The following is a 23,441-nucleotide window of genomic DNA, read 5'->3' on the forward strand; positions in this document are numbered from 1 at the left end:
GACCTCATCAAACCCCTAATCTGGGCGCTCTCAAGAAATGACTTTGACCACCCGCCAAATCAACCAGGATGCGAAAGGCTTCTTAGCCTTCCGGACAACCCATAAAAACATTAAAAGATTTCAAGAGACAGATTAAAAGGATATGGAATTAGGGAATTGTAGTGGTTGAGCCCTCACCCACTACTGCACTCGCTGCTACGAATGGTCCCAGTGTGTAGCAGTTCTCGTAAAGAGACTGGACACCTTTCAAGTAAAATGACGCGAACACTGACTTGCTTCTCCAATAGGTTGCGTCCATGATACTTTGCAGAGATCTATTTTGCTTAAAGGCCACGGAAGTTGCTACAGCTCTAACCTCGTGCGTCTTAACCTTAAGCAAAGATCGGTCTTCCTCACTCAAGTGTGAATGAGCTTCTCGTATTAACAATCTGATAAAACATGACAAAGCATTCTTTGACATAGGCAAGGATGGTTTCTTAACCGAACACCATAACGCTTCAGATTGGCCTCGTAAAGGTTTAGTAGGACCTAAGTAGAACTTAAGAGCTCTAACAGGGCATAAGACTCTTTCTAGTTCATTGCCTACGATCTCCGATAATCTAGGAATATCGAAAGATTTAGGCCAAGGACGAGAAGGTAGCTCATTTTTGGCTAGGAAACCAAGTTGCAGAGAACAAGTAGGTTTTTCTGACGAAAACCCGATGTTCTTGCTGAAGGCATGAAGCTCACTGACTCTTTTAGCCGAGGCTAAGCATACCAGGAAAAGAGTCCTAAGAGTGAGATCTTTCAGGGAGGCTGACTGTAAAGGCTCAAACCTGTCTGACATGAGGAATCTTAGGACCACGTCTAAATTCCACCAAGGAGTAGCCAAACGACGCTCTTTAGAGGTCTCAAAAGACTTAAGGAGGTCTTGCAGATCTTTATTGTTGGAAAGATCTAAGCCTCTATGCCGGAAGACCGAGGCCAACATGCTTCTGTAGCCCTTGATAGTAGGAGCTGAAAGGGATCGTACTTTTCTCAGGTATAAGAGAAAATCAGCTATTTGGGCTACAGAGGTACTGGTCGAGGATACGGAAACTGACTTGCACCAGCCTCGGAAGACTTCCCACTTCGATTGGTAGACTCTAATGGTAGACGCTCTCCTTGCTCTAGCAATCGCACTGGCTGCCTCCTTCGAAAAGCCTCTAGCTCTCGAGAGTCTTTCGATAGTCTGAAGGCAGTCAGACGAAGAGCGTGGAGGCTTTGGTGTACCTTCTTTACGTGTGGTTGACGTAGAAGGTCTACTCTTAGAGGAAGACTTCTGGGAACGTCTACTAGCCATCGAAGTACCTCGGTGAACCATTCTCTCGCGGGCCAGAGGGGAGCAACTAACGTCAACCTTGTCCCTTCGTGAGAGGCGAATTTCTGCAGTACCTTGTTGACAATCTTGAATGGTGGGAATGCGTAAAGATCTAGATGTGACCAATCTAGGAGGAAGGCATCTATATGTATTGCTGCTGGGTCCGGGACTGGAGAGCAATAGATTGGAAGCCTCTTGGTCAGCGAGGTTGCAAAGAGATCTATGGTGGGTTGACCCCAAGTCGCCCAAAGTCTCTTGCACACATCCTTGTGGAGGGTCCATTCGATTGGAATTACTTGACCTTTCCGACTGAGACAATCTGCTAGGACGTTCAAGTCGCCCTGGATGAACCTCGTTACTAGGGAGATGCCTCGATCTTTGACCAGATGAGCAGGTCCCTTGCGACCTCGTACAAAGTCAGTGAGTGGGTACCTCCCTGTTTGGAAATGTACGCCAAGGCCGTGGTGTTGTCCGAGTTTACCTCCACCACCTTGCCTCGAAGGAGATTCTCAAAGCTTATCAAGGCCAGATGAACCGCCAAAAGCTCCTTGCTGTTGATATGCATGCTCCTCTGACTCGAGTTCCACAGACCTGAGCATTCCCGACCGTCCAGCGTCGCGCCCCAGCCCAAGTCCGATGCGTCCGAGAAGAGAACGTGGTTGGGTATCTGAACTGCCAGGGGAAGACCCTCTTGTAGGCTGATATTGTCCTTCCACCAAGTCAGACAAGACTTTATCTTTTCGGAAATCGGGATCGAGACCGCCTCTAGCGTCTTGTCCTTTTTCCAGTGAAAAGCCAGATGGAATTGAAGAGGACGGAGGTGTAGCCTTCCTAGCGAGACAAATTGCTCCAGGGATGACAGTGTCCCTACCAGACTCATCCACAGCCTGACTGAGCAGCATTCTTTCTTCAGCATCTTCTGGATGGAGAGCAGGGCTTGATCTATTCTGGGGGCCGACGGAAAAGCCCGAAAAACTTGACTGTGAATCTCCATCCCTAAAAACAGAATAGTTTGGGATGGGACCAGCTGTGACTTTTCCAAATTGACTAGGAGTCCCAATTCCTTGGCCAGATCTAGAGTCCAATTGAGATCCTTCAGACAGCGATGACTGGAAGAGGCTCTGAGAAGCCAGTCGTCCAAGTACAGGGAGGCTCTGATCTCCGATAGCTCGAAACTGGTACCCCACATTCCTGTAAACAAACCTCAGAAACGGTTGGGAATCCGGGTGTATAGGAATGTGGAAGTATGCCTCCTGAAGGTCGAGAGAGACCATCCAGTCGCCTTCCATAAATGCTGTCAAGACAGCCTGGTAGACTTCATCGTGAAGTTTGTCTTGACAATGAACACATTGAGCGCACTTGCCTCTTACGTACTCCTGCAGTGAACATGGGTGCCAAATCATGGAGCCATCCCTGAGGGACTTGTCCCTGCAGAGAACGTGGCTGTCAGATCATTGGAGCCATCCCTGAAAGCCTTGTTTATGCATGACATAATTGTACAGCAAAACTTCAAAGGCTCGAAAACAGCTGTGAAGTTGACCTGTAAAATCTTGGAGCGTCTCCTGGCCAGGCGCCAGGGAGAGTCTACGAGATTTGAGAAGTCTATCTGGGCAGAGGCAGGAACTCCCAAGCCGAGAACTTCTCTCGTGTCATATCAGACTCTCGCTCGATAAGCCAGTTTAAAAGAAGGGAAAGCAAAGGCTGTATCCCCCAAACTCCTCCTGGTGATAAACCAGTCGCCTAGCAAACGTAAAGCTCTCTAGGAGAGCGAGAGAGCACTAGCTTATAAAACAACGGCTTCGAAGTAGCTAGGCCTAGTGTAAGCTCTGACGTTTAGGCGAACGAGGAGCAGCAGTTACAAAAAGATCCGGACAAAGATCCTTAAAAATCAGCATGATTTATTTAAAGTCCATAGAGGGCTAAGCAGCTTTAGGCTCCTCTCCGTCTGACAGAGTCCTCAAGGGAATATCAGTAGGAGGGGGAACAGCAACTTCCTCATCTAAAGGAACCTTGTCCGATAATAGCTGAGTCTCAAGCAAGGGAGAGACCTACCGTGGTGGCAATGCTTTACAAGCAGAGTCCACACGCACTGGTGCATTAGTAGCGGACCAGGACGCAACGTCATGTAACTGCTTGACAGTCTGTGAACTGTCAACAACAACAGGTGCGAGAGACCAGGACGCAACGTCATGTAACTGCTTGACAGTCTGTGAACTGTCAACAACAACAGGTGCGTGAGGACGCACAGCGTCCACTCGAGACTGCTTTGACCGCCTAGACTGAGCAGTCAAAACAACTCTAGAATGCGGAGGTTGACGCACAGCGTCAAAACAAGTCAACTCCGATTGTTAGCGAACGTCCTGAACGTCAACAGGAGCATCAGCAAGTGGCCTAACGTCCAAATGTGGCTGAAAATCCACACGAGACCGCATCGAGTGTGGTTCTAAACAACCTGACTGACGTGACTTAGCTACGCCAACGTCAACAGGACGCACAAAGGAACGTTAGGTTGGCTGAAAGCCAGGATCTCGATGAGATAAACGGCTAGGCTCAACGGACTAATCGGCAGAATAGTCTTCCATAAGGGAGGCAAGCTTATTGTGCATGTCTTGCCGTACAACCCATTTAGGATCAACGGAAATGGTTGCGGTAAGAGACGAGGGTAACGTCTGTGACCGCAAAACCTTGCCAACAAAAAGACTCTCGGAGTCTGTGTTACGCTTTTGTTAGGCGGCGAGCAGTTTTCCGATGACTGCATAGGGTCAGAGCTGTCCTAATGGCTACAACCAGGACGCTGGACCTGTCCTGAAAGGACTGACTTTCGCTTAAGGGCCTCGAAACCTTGTTTCAGGTTTCTTATGCGAAAAGCCTTCGGATGACGAGGAGAAAATTGTCTCTCTCGCCTTATGGTAGGGGAGATCTTGGTAAGATACACCCGATACCATAGAGGGAACGTCTGTTCGCTAATCAAGGCCTCTCGAACCCATAAGTCGTACGACATTACTTCTCCCCTGGGCTTGGGAGCTTGCAAGAGGTCCCGGACTAGGTGAACGACAGGCACGAACAGACGAACCCTCGGTCGCAACACTGTAACACTTTGCGCAATATCACTTTATCACTACGATTTTCTGTATTGCACTAATTTCACTGAAATCAAAACTTTTACTGATTTCTACCTGAAGCACGCAATTCTACCCTCATCAAAAGGTAGTAAATGCGAAATCAGTCGTATAATGCAAGCACATTAATACCAGCAAAAAAAACAGTAAACATCTTTTAAGATAAAAAAATCAGTGGTTGGGGAAGAGACTAAACACTAGTTCATTCAAAACTACGTTTTCAATCTCTCACCGTACATTGCCTGGGGACGAGAATAAAACTAAAAACGTTTTATCCTTACTCCCCGTACAGAGACTAGGGACGAGAGTAACTCGAGAACAACGTTACCCGCTTGAACGGAACGTTTTCTCTCCTCTCTCTCCCTCCGTCTCTATCTCTCTCTCTTTCTCTCTCTTGATTTCGCACCTAAGAGAAGAGCCCAATTACGTTTCGTCAAAAAAACATGTTATTTGACCAAAGGAAAAAACTGAAAGGTTTTTCAATTAAAAAGTTCCTTTAAAATAGAATTTAAAACATTTAAGCTTTGAAAGAAGAATGAACAAAACGTCAGAATCGATTTACTCTTTCTGCAAAGTGAAACCGTGATACTCTCTCTCTCTATCGTAACGATAGAGCGCAAACTGCGTAGCATAAATAAACTAAACGTTAGTTCATCTTTGAAAACAGTACGAAGACTATTCAAAGAAAATCTTTCATAAAATATTTATTAAAAATATTAATTTAAAAAGTTTTAAATCATTAGCTCTTTAAAAGCTATTTACGATTGAAAGGGCTCAACGTTGTTTAACTTCGGTTTCCAAGTTAGGACCGCCTACTCTCAGGAAAGGTCGCCTATAAACAAAACATTAAAATTTATTTTTATGTTTATTATAAATGGAAAGTTAATCGAAGAGGCCTAATAAAGGCGGTGAGATATAAAATATATAGAGGAAAATCTATAATTAATTTATAACGTGATAAGATAATTGCTAAAAGCCTAAACACACTTCCGTCTAAGGGAAGGGTCGGCCATTTAAAAGTCAAAGAAAGTCCATACTCTCTTTGTCATCAAAAATTAAATCTATCCAAAAACGAGTTCAAGATTTAAGATGAAGATAAAACACCTGCACTGCGAAAGCTCAAACCAAAATGAAGTACTTCACCAAAAATGTTGAGAAAACTCCAGGTTCTACAGCGAGTAAAAGTACGTCTTGTCGACACGTCGACAGAGAAGAAATTGAGTCTTTGTTTACATCGAGAGTGGTATCTGGCCGACAGTTGGCGCTGGTGGGCACACCCGCAACCTGTATAGCGATCGCTGGCGAGTTTTTTTACTGTATGTGTCTGTCGAGCAACAGAGTTGCAGCTATTATATATTCACCGGCTAAGTTAAATATTTAAAAAACTATAATGAAGAAAAGACTTAAGTCCACATTCAGTAAAATATCTATAAAATTTTATCTTACATTCTTCCTTCCTTTCTGTTGCTTTTTGTTTGTTATTTCCACATTTTTAATCTTAATACCCTTTCTTATTAGTTATTATCCTTATTTTCTTTTCTCAGTATTTCCCACAATATTTTCCTTTAATTCTATTCAATACAGATTTTGTAAAGACAGTATACCCTTCCCTGCAAGCTTCACATCAATTTGTTTGTTTTATAAAAAATATTTTTCACTATCTCTTATTTTTTAATGAAGAAACTTGAACTTTTTGTAAAAAAAATCGCTTTAAAAATGGCATATGCTAAGAACATGAAATATGTCCCTCTCTGAATTTCAAGCCTTTTTAATTTCCAAAAATAATTACCTTGGTCATTATGAAAAAGTATTGATTGATTTAAGAGCTAACTGATTGGTTGTGAGAGAAGGGAATCTTCATTTCTTGTTTGATCATGGTTCTTCAAACTAACAAATAAAAAAATTATTGTAATTGAACACATTTCATATCATGTGATGGTATTTCTAAAAAGGGGGCAAATTTTTTCGTTAACAAATAAGTTACCGATTATTGTAAATTCTAAATAATTTTCTCATTTTTCTTCATTGAAATAATAATTCTTCTAATATAAAATTATTCAAGCATATGATAATTGAATAACAATAACCTAATTTCCAAATCTACCTTTTTTTCATAGTGAGAGAATCTTTTCTTAAAACTGTATGCAAATTTATATTTTTAGCAGCATTTTATGTTACAGATCAAATATTACTTAATCATTATGTATGCATGAACCTCTTTCAATAAATCTTATTATTAGAATTTCTATGCAAAGGGTTTATCACTGAATAGTTTACATGTGTTAACTATAAGGTTGTCTCTGGTTTCTCTTTTCTGTAGAAGCAAGGTTTGCAAATACAAAAATGACCATTATCAATGTCCTCTCAAGGTAGGTGTCTAAAGTGCCATTGGTGTTTAACAATGTCTTCTTTTATCACATTCATTACCATAACCACTATTTTCTATGGATTTATGGATGGATTAATGTATTTAGGTCATGTGGTCTATGCAGGGATCTGGGAGGGCATTCAGTGCAGTACAGTACTGTGTTGCAACTTCAGGAAAATCCTGCTGTTGCATCATATTGTAAAAGGTAAGACGTTGAACAGATAGAAGGAAGAAAGAGATAGATCTGAAACAAGGGCTATCACTATTTTCAACCATTATTTTACCATATGAAAATATTCACAGTATCTAAGTATTTTACCGTATGAAAATATTTACGGCATCTAAATTTTGGTCAGAAACAGAGCTGGTTATCTGCTGATAATACCGTAATTGATTGATTGATTACTGCTGACAATAAGGTACTAGCTTAGCCTACTTTACAAAACTTTTCCTATGGATTTCATTTATCGCCATTTAAACCACTAATAAATATTCAGCTCATTATAGATTATAATAAAAAATTTTGGGACTATAAAACCAATTTTTTGTTTGCCATAGGCAGTACTGTACACTAATGGAGGTAAAAAATTAGACAACAGCTTAACTAATAAATTACAATTCATGTACACTGACCCTAAATCATAGATTTTTATATCAATGTACAATATATCTTAGTGCTTCTTCTATTTTTTCTATTAATCTTGTTTAGTTTTTAATTAGAATACTAAACTTCTCTTTCTTTTAATGAAGTGTTCTGAAATACAGTTGCCAAAGTTACAGGAAACGTACATTTCCATGACCATTATAGAGCTTGTCATGCAGTAGAAATCTAAGGATTTTTAAGATCATGCAATAATTTTTATATAATGGAGGAAACTCCTAGAATCCCACAAGAATTTTATCTGCTATGTAAAGAAATTTATTTAAGTCATGCATGTAACTGAGATGCAGAAACATCCACTTCTTATCTATCTTCTTTATTAACTCTATTTAAGACTTTTTTCAACAATTTCATAAATACCCTGGTAATAATTTAATGACAGAGATCCATGTCATTAAAACTTATATCAGAAAATATTGTAATAAGGTACAGTATATTAAATTTATACTGTATAGAAGAATATGTTAAATTATAACGACAGTTTCTATTGACTTGAGAAGTAACCGAAACTATATAAGAAAAACCAACAACTGGATTACTTACGGTAGTACGATAAAGTGTAAGGTTCAACAAAGTAGGATTGGATTCTTCCACAACAAACTCTTCTTCACGAGGCTGGAAGCCTTCTGCATAAACCTGAAATATTGGAAATAAAGATATATTGTCAATATAGGCTACTAAAGGAGCAAGAGCTTGTTCTGAAACAAGGTCAACTTAACATGGCATAAAATATCAAAGGCACTGTCTTGCCATGTATCACAACAAATCTTACTTTATTCCAGCAAATTATCCCGAGGCTCATTAGAACAGACTGCATTCAGCCATCTAATCTAAAAGAAAATTATTAGTTTCCCTCCCCAGTACAACACCTCCCACCTTCCCAACTCTCCCCTACACATGCATATCGGTATGGTCTACAAGTAATGGTAATCTGGGTAAAAGCATGGTTCTCTTTAGCAGTTTGTCATTCTTTTCTGCTCAGAAAAGAATTTGTCTTTTCTCTCAAGGTTTGATACTACTATGGTTCTTAGTTGATTAGAAAGGTATGTCTCCTAATTTGTTAAAACAAGAGTTTGCTTTGATTGCAATGTAATGAAGCTGTACAAGGAATTGACCTACAGAGGCAATACACGGAACAGACTCCATTGCTAAGAGTGTAATGGAGTTTCCTAAAGGGAAATGCAAGCCAATTTAGCTTAAGTAGAATCTGGGAATACATTTAAGGGTACTGTATGTATAGAAACAGAGTACGTACTATAGTGCATCTTCTAGGCCAGAGAAGTCTAGTTCTTTGGGGTCAGAAAAATCTAGCAAGTCAGATGGGAAAATTACATCCTTCCTTGTAATGAGATGAAAATAAATGAACATCACTGCTCTATGAAGAATTTTTATGACCAAGTTAAATGAATGTTTCTCAGTTCCTTGATTGCTCAGTTCCTTACTTGAATGCAATTGAGTCTGACCATGAGAGGCAAGGTCCTTTGGCCAGGGAACTTGAGGGTGGAATTTGAGGAATATCAATCAGTGTTTTAGATGTGCCATTCTTGGCAAGGTAAAAATAGGTAACCAATTCAGTAACTTTACCTGTTAAATCCTTGAGGGAAAAAAATGAGACCTAGTGGCATCTGCAATAACAAAGTGTCATTACCACAAAGTATGCCTCTCGTGACAACTTCATCAACCAGCTTGATCTTGCAGTCAGAGGCAAGGTTCCTCCAGCTAGGCCAGGCAATCAACATCCATACGCTAACACCAACTAAAACAACTCTGATTGTATGGCTTAGATTTCATGAATCCTGAATTGCTGAATTAGAAGATCAATTAGGAATACACCTTAGATAGAGTAGGTGGTGAGCATCACTTGTGTCAGCACAGGTGAAAACACCACTGTATGTGGAAATGAATGGGTTGTTGTACCACCTTACTCTAGTACCCTTGGAGACAGCAATTGCTAGTACAGAAGCTACCTGCAGCAGCAGTTTTCACATACTATACACTAAGTAACGAGATAAGATACGAGAGGATACATTGCGAGCTTAGTAGGCCTCTTCAGCATAAGAGGTTACTGTAGTTGGAATGATGAGTATCGGGAAGAAAGCTCATGAATCTAATTTTCTAAAATATCTTATATAAGAAATTATGGCTTATATCATTATGCATCTGGACAGCCAATTTCAACATAAGATAAAATTACAAATTACTTCCACAACTATGGCTTTTGAGAAGAAATACAATACACATAATTACATCAATTAGATTTAGAAAATTGACTACCATTAATCATTACCATAAACCCCTCAAACCTATGGCTGTAGTGTAACCCCAAACTTGAAAAATCAACAGCTATTACGTTTGAAGTTTCACAAAAAGTATCAGGCCCACTTTACTACCAGAATTAGATACACTATCTATAATAGTACTAAATAACCTCGTGGTAGTCTGACACCTTTCATAAATTAGTTAATGTAAATAACAGTAATAGTTATTAGCACCTCCGTATTTAGGTTCACTACCATGTACTATTCCAGTGAAAAACACTGTTAATTAAAGCACAAAAACTATACTATGAACAAGGAATCCTTAATTTAGTTATTAGTGTTCTGGGATGAAACTTCTTAAAAGACTAAATTTAGGAAAATAATGCAGAAAAAAATTAAATGACATCAATACATTCTTCTTTAAATTTCACACATAGAATGCCTTATTTATTAAATGGAAACCAATAAACATAATTAGATGTTGTAAATGGAATATATACTGTACCTCTTAACAAATGAAAGTTATAAAAACTTCTTCAAATCAAACATAATTCCCATCTTTGGGAATGTATAACCAAAGCAACATACAGTATGACTAACCTCTATTGTATAAACTCCTGGCAGAAGAATTCTCCAATATTCACCGTATTTGGTTGACTGGAAGCCAACGTCTCTATTCTTTAGTTTAATAGAAGCACCTTCAATGGGGTGGTTTTCCTCGTCTTTTATAAATCCACGAACACCACGATGGACTTCACCCAAGTAACGAATAAGTGCCTGTTTAAAATTTATTAATTAAATATCAAGAAGAATATTATGGTATTTGTTACATTTGTGCTGTCCCAACTGCCAAGAGTCACTCTACCTGGAGCAAACAATGTCTACAGAAGTTTAATTTAGGCTCATTCTTCAGCCATACAGTACAAGGTTGTTTATCACATGGACAATCAAAGTATTACTGTATGACTCCCAAACTTGACCTAAGTTGGTTTGGACTAACTCACCTAGTTAATAGCCAAAATATCGGTCTTTTACCTATCCACACTCTTCCACCCGATATTATAATATCCAACAATGACCTCACTAAAAGTTATATTTACACATTAACTCACTTAGCCCATACCAAAACCTCTGGCTTTCCGTGTGGTACATCCCTGGCCCACCCTTTGATTCATTTTTTACACCGACTCTCCCTTGGGTGACATCACAAATATATTACAAGTTCAGAAATACTTTATTTTAAAATTTCTACTCCTCTGCTTAAATGTTTGATAAACTTATAAAATAATAATCATATTGCATGTACTGTATTAAAAATTCCCAAGTCTATCAACTGGAACTAACATACAGTAGAGTTAAAAATTAAAATTCCAGTATGGTGAAAATCTGATAAGCAAGAAATATACTGGCAAATACTAGTCTCATCTGCATGTGTTACATAATACCTGAGGAATAAAATATGTCAAATTTGTAAATAAATACTTCATAGGAAAACTTTCAAAGAAATTGGTGAGAAATTAATCCAAGCATATGCAACACAATTATCATTTATTATCAAGGTTAAAAATTGGGGGATAAATTACTAAAGTAATCAACAAACTGGTGAAAAAAAAAATGTTAGAAAACATACTAACCTTTCTATTATCCTCCCAGAATTTAGCAAGTTCATTAGATGGTGGATACTTGCAGCAAGAGAGTTCAATTGTGATATCCATGCAACCATGCCAGACATAGTTGTAATCCTGCATTCCACCTGACAAAAGAATTATAAAGTATAATGTAACGGTCAATTCTTGCAACAGCTTAATTGATAAAAAGCTAATGTTTAAATTTGCGGAAATATGATACTTTAATATTTTGCCACAAAGGATCTATTAAAAGAAATGGTTGAGAGCTACCCCTTTTGGCATGCTTAGTTTTGAGTTAAAATTAATTGGATCTATCTACTGTATTTGGGTAATCCACAATGAAGTAGTTACAAAATTTTCTTCATTAACTCAATAGCTGCCATGCATGTAACTATTGCTTGGCAGAATAAAATCTAGTTATAAATGAATTTAAGAGGGAATTACATTACTGAATTTAAGAGGGAATTACATTACATTTCATTTAAGGTGTGAGAAGGCGCCCCCTGTGATAGCTGCAAAACCACGAAGCAAATACAGAAATTTATGTTACTGTATATTCTTTTTTCTATGTTTTAAATTTTTTTATATTTTTTCTTATTTTCTTTATAAATTCAAGCTTTTATAGACCATCCTAACATTATAAACCCATTATACTGTAAACTTTAAAATACTTTTTAAGCTTGAATTTACTTTTGCTGTAGACACATCCTTCTGTACATAGAAGAAAAAAAAATAAAATCTGAACACTCATTAACTTATACATACAGTACTGTACATTACAGTATACTGCTTGGCCAGGCTATGCCACTGACCAAACTATACTGTACAATATGTCCTTTTACTGCGGTCATAAAACGGATTTTGAGCGAAGCGAAAAATCTATTTTTGGGTGAGATAGCCATGGCGTCCTGATGGAAGGTTCCTGTTTGGTAGCTTCCTTGGGTATAAGACTACTAAGATATTCCCAGAGAATTTAACCACAGGTTATCACAGAATTCTAACTTCTGGAGCGAGTATCTCAAAGGTTTCCCTTTAAGACATCGTAATACAACAGGGGACACGCATGTCTGAACGTGCCACATAGCTATCTCCACCCCGAACAGAGTTAATGCTTCGGTGCGTAAGGACTGAGAATAGCTGGGAGCCGTTCCACAGCTAATCTCGCTCGTGGCTACTACTGATACTCGAGACGTAAACAAACGGACGCCATTGCTCTAATGACGTCACGCGCGTCTTTATCCTGGCGCCAGTTGCTGCCCATCACCATGATACAATTGTGTAGGGTGGGAACAAACTGAACGAAGTAGTAGGGAGGGTCCATCAGGACGCCATGGCTATCTCACCCAAAAATAGATTTTTCGCTTCGCTCAAAATCCGTTTTTTGGGCTCAAGCCATGGCGTCCTGATGGAAGAGTACCAGAGAATCAATGTATCGTGGTAGATTTTCCCCCAGAGTTAAGTGCCTAGGCATTGACAAAACAGCAAAGTAATCTTAGGTAAGAACCATAGGAACGAAGTATCCTGCCCCCCATTGGTAGGAAGTTCCCATGGGCTATGCCGACGTCAAAGTGGTATTGAAGGGCTATTCATCTTGACAGAAGAACTTTTAAGAACTTAGAGATGAAGCGGAATGTTTGATATTTGCATAGGAACATTCTGAAGTAGGCCAGTGGTGGTTGGGCACTGTGTATAGAGTTCATCTCCTGATTATCAGAAGTAAGTATTCGTGTAGGAACCTTACTGAGGCAAGGTGAATATAATTTAGGATTAGACATCTTAAATTCTTCATGACCATAAGAAAGGAGGAATAAATAAAACTATGACAGTATGTATTTCATAGTAAGTAGGAGCTGAAAGAGACGCATAAGTAATAAAATAGAAATTTTATTTCACAATGCAGAAATTAAATAATTTACAGCAAAAGTAAAGTTCATTTACAGTAATAATAATGTACATAGAAATAAAGGCTTGCTCTTGAATCTGAAAAGGAATTTCAGGATTAGTAGGTACTCGTTCTCGAGGAACGCAAGTCTTTAAACAACACATCATGCTCAAGGCATGCGGCACTTGTGTGACACTATGACATTTCACCTGGGATAAGAACAGTTATAAAAGCACTAAGTGTTTTTAGACATCACTATGAATCACTCGAGGGTCAACATAGGCACCCGAAGAGTTAGAGTCCCAAGTAACTCACTGTTCTACGCAGAGTTAGGTGCAGGTTTCATAACACTACCTGCGGCTACCACAAAATGTTTGATTTCGTGCACTTGTTTCGCATAATGTTTAAAGAAAACTCGCGAGGACTTCCAGCCCGTAAAGTTTTTAAGGCTCTCAAAGTCCATGCTCTGAAAGAAGTTCAGAGAAGATGCCACTTTTCTAGGATCATGACCAGCGGGTGTACTGTTCGGATCCGCTCTGCGAATGAAGAAGGTGATTTTCGCTCTTAATTGTTTCAGTGACAGGTCGCTGCCCGATGTTTCTCCTTTGAAGAGTTGGCCTCCACCAAAGTTCGAAGTTCTGCGAAGATAGACCTTGAGACTCTCTACTGGACATAGAGAGACATCCTCCTTCAGGGGGCATATTCTCCAAGGGCCCCATCTTTTGGTGGGTAATTCATTTTTGGCGAGAAACGTCGGATCAGGGGAGAGGGTCACTTCTCCTGAATCAGCAAACAGGATGTGTCCCTCTTCTCTTGATAATGCCACTATTTCGCTGACTCGAGCTCCCGAGGCGAGAGCAAATAAAAATATAACTTTCTGAGTCAGATCCTTGAGGGGGCATGAATCATTGTCCAAGTTGGAGGCGAAATGGAGCACCTTGTCTAGAGACCAGGAGATCGGTTTCGGAGGGGGTGCTGGGCGTAGGCGAGCACATGCTTTCGGCAGTTTGTTAAAGATGTCGTTGGACAGATCAATTTGGAAAGCATATAGAATTGGTCTAGTCAAAGCCGATTTGCAGGTTGAAATCGTATTGGCTGCTAATCCTTGTCCATGAAGGTGAATGAAGAAGGACATACAGAAATCAATGGTGATTTCTTTAGGATTTTTTGCTTTAACAAAGGAGACCCATTTCCTCCAGGATGATTCATATTGCCGTCTCGTGGATTCGGTCTTGTATTCCTCTAGGAAGTCTAGACTTTTCTTCGAGATCCCAAACCTCTTCTTTGCGGCAAGGGAGAGAAAATCATGAGATGAAGGTCCTTGATTTTCGATGATGAAGCGAAGACAGTCGACTTCTGTACTTGTTGAGAGAGAACTGGGCCCGGGAGAGGGATCAGCTTGGGCTGCAGCTCCAGGACCAGGGGGTACCAGTTGCTCCGGGGCCACTTGGGAGCCACTAGGGCCGCTGTCCCTTTGAAGGTTCTCAGTTTGGAGAGGACTTTCAACAGAAGGTTGGTGGGAGGGAACAGGTATATCTTTGACCATCTGTTCCAGTCCAGTGACATGGCGTCCACCGCTTCTGCTTTGGGGTCCTCGTACGGGGCTACGTACAGAGGAAGTTGATTGTTGTCGCTCGTTGCAAAGAGATCTATCTGAAGTTCTGGGACTTGATGAGAGATGAAGGAGAATGATCTTGCGTCTAGAGACCATTCCGACTCTATCGGGTTTGTCCGAGATAGAGCATCCGCTGTCACGTTGCGGAATCCTTGTAGGTGAACTGCAGACAGGTGCCACTTCTTCTTCTCCGCCAGACGGAAGATTGGGAGAAGCACCTGATTTATCTGGGGCGATCTTGAGCCTTGGCGATTGAGACAACGAACTACCACCGAGTTGTCTAGGGTTAGACGGATGTGGATCGAGGGCGGCGGGGATAACTTCTTCAGAGTAAGAAGGACCGCCATGGCCTCCAAGATGTTTATGTGGAACGTCTTGAATAGTGGAGACCAGGTCCCTTGAGCTTGTTTCAGGTGGGAGTGACCTCCCCAGCCCTCCAGTGAGGCATCCGTGTGGATGTTGAGTGATGGAGGAGGGTGTTGGAGAGGAATGGACCTTTTCAGGGCCTTTGCTTCCGACCACGGCTTTAGGAGGCGTCGAAGTCTGTTTGGAAGCCGTCTCTTGAGGTCTCTTCGAGCGATGGATGCCGATCGTCTCCAGACTCCCGCGGCATCCTTTAGCTGTGCACGAAGCACTGGGTTTGTCACTGAGGCGAATTGTAGAGAGCCTAGAACTCGTTCCTGCTGTCGTCTTGAAATGCGTTTGGATTTCAGTAGTCGCTTGACAGACCCTGCTATTTCCTTCCTTTTCTTCTGGGGGATGGAAAGGCGGTGTGACTGAAGATTCCAGTGGATTCCCAGCCACTGAAACTTCTGAGCTGGAGAGAGGCGAGATTTCTTCTCGTTGATCTTGAATCCCAGGTGTTCTAGGTACTGGGTAACTTCGTCGCAAGACTTTGTACACTCTTCGGGCGATGGAGCCCAGACTAGCCAGTCGTCGAGGTAGGCCATCACCTGGACGTTTCTTAGGCGGAGCTGTTGTACTATGGCATCCGCCAGCTTTGTGAAGATCCGAGGGGCCACATTGAGGCCGAATGGCATGGCCCGGAAGGCGTAGCTTTTTCTTTGGAGTCGAAATCCTAGGTAGGAGGAAGCATGATGGTTCATTGGAATGTGCCAATAGGCATCCGCCAGGTCTATAGAGACCGTGTAGGAACCTTGAGGCAGAAGGGTCCTTATTTGTTGAAGCGTCAGCATCTTGAATTTGTTGTTCTCTATGAACTTGTTGAGGGGGGATAAGTCCAGAATGACTCTGAGCTTGTCTGAGTCCTTCTTGGGAACGCAAAACAGTCTCCCTTGGAACCTGGTGGACTTTACCTTCCTTATCACCTTCTTGTTCAAGAGGTCTAGAACATATTCTTCCAGAATGGGGGTCGATTGTTGAAAGAACCGCTGGAAGATTGGGGGTGGTTGCACCCAACTCCAGCCTAGACCGTTCTTGATGATGCTGTGTGCCCAGGGATCGAAGGTCCAACGATCCTGGAATTGGCGGAGTCTTCCTCCCACCGGAAGCACTTCATTGCTTCTGGTGTCCCGAGGACTTGTTGCCTCGGCCGCTAGCTCCCTTTCCTCCTCTACCTCTGGAGGGACGACGAGAGGCGTCTCTGCTTGCACCCCTGGACGAGCCTCTACCTCTGGCATGAAAGGTAGTGGATGGCTGTTCAAAGGCAGGGGTGAAGACCGGTGACTGTGACAACACCGGTTGGGGGACCAATTGAAAGGTCTGTTGTGGTTGGGCAACCACTTGGGAGGTAGCGGGTCCCGGAAACTGACGTCGTTGTTGACGTTGCTGGGGTTTTGGCTTCTGAGGTTTCCTCTTAGGCTGAGGTCCATCGTCCTGAGAGGTTTTCCTTTTTCTGGACATGCCCCACTTGTGGAGAAGGTTCCTATTCTCCGTGGCGGCTCTGTCAGTTATTTCCTTGACAAGGTCAGAAGGAAACAGGTGCTTTCCCCAGATGTTGGAGGAAATCAGCCTCCGGGGTTCGTGTTTCACGGTGGCACCGACAAACACGAATTCACGACAGGCTCTACGAGCCTTTATGAAATGGTACAAGTCCTTCATTACTGTAAGTAAGTGGGATTTGGCTAGTACCATGTAGTGATCAGGTACTCTTGTGTCACAGGCCATAACTTCAAGTTGGACTTGATGAGAAAGAGATGCCGCAAGCCTCTCCTTCGTGTCTTGTTCCCGGCGAAGGAGGTGATCATTGAGCTTAGGGAGGTCTTCATTAAACTGACGTCCGGCGACGTCAGGATCGAGCCTACCCACGACGAAAGTATGTTGAACATCTTTCCATTGTCTAGTGTCAGGGGGTGTCACGATGGAGAAGGGTCTGCACTCCTCCAGTGCAGGGCAGGGTTTTTCTTCTTCCGCCGCTTTAAGGCATGCAGCTAAGGCCTTTTCCAAGAAAGGAAGAATCGCAGTGTCAGGTGCGACATATGTAGGATGCTTCTTGCTCAAGGCAGGAAGCTTAGAGCAGGTAAAGCCCCTGCTCTTAAATGCGGAGGCTAGCATAGCCTGGGCCTTTGCGAGATCGAACACTATCTCTTCTTTAGGTTCGGTCTCCTCCTTCGAGGCAGGTTCGGAACGAAGCCGGACGTAACAGTCCGGGTAGGCCTCGAAGCTTGGGAAGAACTCCACATCTTCCAACGGGACCGTGCCGATCTTGTCACTAACAAAGATCCTGCCGGTCGCAATAACCATATGCTCTGCATACCTCCACGGGTTGGCATGAGAGCAAGCTGGGAGATCCTTGACCGAAATCTTCTTCGGGTCTCTGGATCCAATCATTGACCTGATGGACTCCTGGTTCTCCTTCAGTCTGTCGTCCATGACAGCTCTAATCAGTCGGATCAGTTCTTGGGTAGAAGAGGAAGGATCCGGGGTCGAGGAGGTAGACGGAATGGACATTTCCGTCGGTGTAGGAGTAGGCGGAGGGATGGACGAGGGAGTAGCTCCAAGCTCCGACTCGGTGTATTCCACCTTGTCTTCGTCCTCTTCGGCTCCTTGAGCCATAAGCGTCTTCTCCGTGTCTTCCGAGACGTCTGAGATCTGTTCATCATCCTCGGAATCTAAACGACACTCGTGCATGGACTGAGCCATGACCACATCAGGTTCCACCGTAATTTGGACAGTGGGGATTGCTTCTTTTGGAACCACTGAGTCAGGGGAGGCCTTAGGGAACAACAGGGACCTCAGTTCTTCGGTGGCCAGGTACGGTCCAGTAGCATTTCTCTGAAAACCACGCACCCACTTGCGCAGCTTTTCACGAGCAATGTCTCTAACCTCCGCTGAGGGAGGGTTATGGAAGGCCTCAACTAGGTAGGCCTGGCAGACCGTACAATCCAGTGGATTCCAGAACTTCAAATCCCCTTTCTTGTCTGCACAAGGGGCGTGAGTCCTGCACGCCGTATGCCCGTAAAACTGCGGGCGTTTCACAGCGCAGAAGGCGAAGTCACACTTCATCTGCTCCTCCTGTGGAAGAAAGAGAAAATGAGTATGGGGGAGTCATAGGAATGGCTCTTAAACTAAGTTAATATTAATCATTAATTTTAACTTAAAGAAGGTGTGATGCATAGAGAATGAAACAGTAAAGGAGAACACGCTCCATGCATCTCGCCCGGCTGGTTACCATAAGCTTGGTCCTGGGATAATCCAAATGACCGAGATCATTGGATATAGTTTCCTAGGATTCCCATTATATTGGAACTCCATGGAAAGCCAAGGACAAGGTTGGGATCGAATTCATTCGGTTCCCAGTTAAGAGCCAGAAGGCCTCATTAAGGGTAACTGCTTCTGGCAACCAGCCGTGCTAAGATGCACATAGCATGCTGGAATTAGAAGAATGCAAAGAGACAGCATGATCACTAATAGAGCAGTACTAGGTACTGATCTTAAAAGCAAAGCAGCTTATCTATTTGCAATGTAGGGCTATCTTAGTCTTATGATAGCTACAGTGAGGGGGTGCAAGTATTCTTGACGCCTCCGGGGCATCCGGCAAGCCGCCGGCATGCCGGAGCTCGCTCCAGCATAGATTCTGGCACTAGAACAGACAATTTTCAAAGTCAGTTAGATACCAGGATGGCGGCCGCCGGCACAACGGCGGCACGCCAGCAGGGAGCGGCGGCTCCGGCAGCCGGAGGATGCCAGGTTGGTGACTGGGGTAAGGATGGTACAGGTAGTATCGGGTTGCCGGCAGTATATGCCGGCACTCCGGAGATCGACCGGCAAGCGGACGATTAGATAGGAGTAGGAGAGCCGCCGGTAGTAGCCGGCGGCAGCCGGCAGTCCCTCGGTACACGGGGGGCTGGCGGCAAGGGTAGGGAAGTCACCAAGAGGGAGGCAGGTATTGCCGACAGTAGAGGCGGCAAGAGACCGGCACCCGGATAGATAGAGAGACAGGGGGAGGGGGGAAAGGATGCAGGAAGTACCGTCAGGGTTCCAGACATCCCTCCCCCTCCCTGAGGGGGTGTACCCATGATAGAGACAGGCTCTAGCATCCATAAGCAGGGGTCACTAGGGACCGGGAGCAGGTAGCCCAAGGGAGGACTAGGGAACACCCAAGAGGGGGGGGGGGGAGACTCCCCTATGCAGAACTACACTAGTAACTAACCTTATAGGACACTATGAAGGTATATGTACCAGAGCGGACAGCACAGGGAAGCTCGGGTAGCCCTACTCATCCACCCTAAGGAGGATTTGTAGGACAGGGGACAGATGAGTATAAACTAACCTAAGCATAGGCTAGGCTATACAAGAGATAGGTGGGGAGGGAGAAGAGAGAGGTCTTCCCAGGAAGGGTTTCTGTACCAGAGCGGCCACTAAGGGAAGGGAGGACACTCCCTAACCTAAGATTAGGCTGATCGGCTAAAACGGTGCAAGAGTACAGTTTCAGCATGGAACAGAGAAACCTTCCTAACCCGACCTAGAGCAGGGCTAAAAGTCCTGAACTAGGCAAGGAAGAAGACGTATCGCTATCGCAGGAAAGTCATAGACTATCCTAGCCATAGAGGTAGGCTAGCCTAACCTCACTCTCAGACGCAATCCTAAAGGGGGTTCATTCCTTTAGGGAGGACTGAGAGGCGATATATATACTCTATTAGACAATTAATCCCTTTACTCAGAAAAGGGATCAAGGCTAAATAGAGGGAATGCCAAGGCAGGGGATGAAGGAAGCATATAGGGGTCCTAAGGTTAGGTTAGGCTAGAAAGAATCACTGACTAGCCTATCCCCTATATGGTCCCTGAAGGCGAAAACATTTGCATCACTAGTCAAAAGTATTGTAAAATAATAATGCCACTATCTTCATAACTTAGTCTAGGATCACTAATAAATCATGCATGAACACTTGTATGTAGGCTCCTGGCCTGGGGGCTATAGTAGCCGACTGGTATGAGGTCAATCGATGACCGATAGCGAGCGTTTAAACATGATATAAAAGTTCCTAGCTATGAAGACTAAATAAACTAATGTATTCGATTAGTATATAATGCCGGAAGCGTTGTTGTGGCTAACTAAATAAGACATGCAAAACAACAACGACGCCATAAAATGGCGGGTCCGGTAGAGGCACAGCTCTGCCACAAAACATCAATTATTTCGCGAAATAATATTTACTTTACGGCCAGAGCTTAATTAAACAATACTGGAACCTTGTACTCAACTTTCCAGAAGAAGGCGAGGCTGAAGGTAACGACATAGCGAAGATGCAAAGCGATAAAGTTAACACAAGGGAAAATCCGTCTAAGTAGGGCAGCTACTAAACAAAGGATGAAGACGCGCGTGACGTCATTAGAGCAATGGCGTCCGTTTGTTTACGTCTCGAGTATCAGTAGTAGCCACGAGCGAGATTAGCTGTGGAACGGCTCCCAGCTATTCTCAGTCCTTACGCACCGAAGCATTAACTCTGTTCGGGGTGGAGATAGCTATGTGGCACGTTCAGACATGCGTGTCCCCTGTTGTATTACGATGTCTTAAAGGGAAACCTTTGAGATACTCGCTCCAGAAGTTAGAATTCTGTGATAACCTGTGGTTAAATTCTCTGGGAATATCTTAGTAGTCTTATACCCAAGGAAGCTACCAAACAGGAACCTTCCATCAGGACGCCATGGCTTGAGCCCAAAAAGCACAAGTGTACTAAACAAGATTTTGATAAAACTGATGTTCCACTAAACTGTATCCAATAATAATCTAAGTAATATTCACATACTAGGATCATATTATGAAACAAAAATCATGAATTTACGTCTTTTTCTTAAATTACATTTATAAGATGATCAGGACACCATCTACGCTTTCCAAATCAGCTGATCAAAGTCGTGAGTTTAAAACTGGGATCATGCATTCACAAATCTTGCTCCCGGTTTCTCCCTTAAAAGGATTTAATGGTAGTTGACAACCAAACACATAAAACTTTAGGGAATACTAAGTAAAACCATTGAGAGGGGGGGGGGGTTGATACGTCTGACGTGTGGTACCCCGTTTTTTGGGGCGGTGCATGTACCGTTCGGTATCCGATTGGATGCAAATTACAGTTGGGGCACAAGCATGTACATGAGCGAGTGTACATATTTGGTGGGCTTGACAGCCTACTGATGGTAGCATGTAGGTAAGAGGTATATAGCTTGTAGGTGACTCATAAACATGGTGCTTTTATGGTGGGTAAAACTTTGATTGCTAAGTTCGACTAGGGACATTATTACTATTATTATTACTAGGTAAGCTACAACCCTAGCGCCAACTAAAAAACGAAAGAAAAGTGGCAGTGATGAAGAAAATACGTAATTTAATTAAATTTAAAAAATACAAAACGTAAAGTAAAAAAAAAATTAGAAAAAGGAAAAAAAAAGAAATCTTATTTTAAGTTTTGTAAAGCTAAGAGTTAATATTTCCTGTCATTTGTACATGTGTTTCCTAAAATTAAGTGTTAATGTTTCGTCATTCATACATCTGTTTTGTTTAGTTAAGTGTTTACGTTTTCCACCGTTTTTCATCCTCCTCTACCGCCCCACACTTCGCTCTCGGACATCGCCTCACTCCAAAGGTAAGGTTCCCCATTTTTTTACTGTATTTTTACTGCTTGTTCTAAGTAAAGACTTCTTTTACAGTTAACAAATGGTTAATTTATTATTAAATGAACAAAATAAAGTATTTTTCATACATTTACTACTGTTTAGTGGTGCGTATCCTTTTAATAATCATTTAAGCTAATGTGGTGTTTTTGTAGGGTCTGGAACGAATTAGGCTACTTACATGTAACAGGCGACTCACAAGACGAAAAAATAACTTTACGAAAACCATTACGGAACCAATTAATTTCGTGTTGTGAAGCATTACTGTATACGGTACAGGCAAGTGGTAATGGCACTAGGTGAGACTCTACCGTAATATTACTCAATTCACACCCAAATATGCCAATTCTTGGGGGTCTCAGTGGAAAGCGAGGGTTTTTGGGAGCCCAAACAAGTAACACTATACGACTAGGATGTATCTTAACCTAATCTATGGTGTATTGTCAGTTGTAAAATGGCTGGATGTATACTAACAAAACAAACTTGTATCCATTTTCAAGCCTTGTAAATGATTGAATATTATCTAAATGGATAAATCTTAAGTTAAAATATCTTACCTTTGAGAGTCACATTTAGACTAGCTGAAAAGCATTCATCCCCTGACACCGAGACCCCTTTAACCTTGGCTTAAAAGGCTGGCAGTGCTACTTAATGGCTACATCATAGGGTCTCTTGGTTTAGTCATACTAGGCCATTAGTGATTTTCGTAGATCAGCTAAAGTAAAGTGCTGTACATCTATTAAAGGTCAGACAGTAATTTCTGGTATTTCCACTGCTACTTCAGTAGTGCTATTACATTCACTATAAAGTAAATAGGTATAAGCTTTACATTTTTCTTCTGACCAACTTTCCTAAAATTGGGTAAAGAAATATGTAGTACTCTTTCAAATTCACGATTTACAACAATTGAACAATGGCAATTGACCAATCCTAGTATTGTACACACACAAACACACACACACACACACACACACACACATATATATATATATATATATATAGTAAATTTCCCTGCTGCAGGAGAAAACAATTCATTAGTCCCAGCAAAACAAATTATCCTTTAACTGCTGAGTTATTGAAGTGTACATATTTGGTGGGTTTGACAGCCTACTGATGGTAGCATGTAGGTGTTGTATAACTTTGACATTAGATGTTCAACACACCTCTGCATGATTGCATCAACTGCTTGTCGAAACACACAGCATCGTTTACCCGTATCTGCCCATTAGGACACCACTCCCAATAATTCTTTCATGGCATTTATTTAAAATTTTATGTGTGATACTCGACAGCAAATTTACTTTTGAGAAACACTAGTTCCTGTGTATTTTTCAATTGTACAAAAATATTGGCTAATTGAGAAAGCCTTGTAAGATTTTCGGTGATCAATCTCCTCTGAAGAAGTGCTTTAATTTTTTTTTTCATTCTACCTTGTTCCAAGTATTGTTCTCCTGTCTGGTCTAAAGGTGCCGATTCTCATTTTACTCTGTTGGACAAGAA

General features: G+C 42.2%; 1 protein-coding gene across 1 annotated transcript in view; it reads right to left on the reverse strand.

The window, feature by feature from the left end:
* LOC137630670 (carboxypeptidase D-like) overlaps positions 1-23,441 on the reverse strand; it is a 318,374-nt gene that overhangs the window by 27,561 nt on the left and 267,372 nt on the right. Inside the window, 3 exon segments of the mRNA XM_068362290.1 lie at positions 8,031-8,123; positions 10,346-10,522; positions 11,380-11,498. Of these exon segments, the coding sequence (XP_068218391.1) occupies positions 8,031-8,123; positions 10,346-10,522; positions 11,380-11,498 (389 nt within the window).

This window comes from Palaemon carinicauda, chromosome 38 (genome assembly GCF_036898095.1).
Source record: "Palaemon carinicauda isolate YSFRI2023 chromosome 38, ASM3689809v2, whole genome shotgun sequence".
NCBI classification, from domain to species: domain Eukaryota; kingdom Metazoa; phylum Arthropoda; class Malacostraca; order Decapoda; family Palaemonidae; genus Palaemon; species Palaemon carinicauda.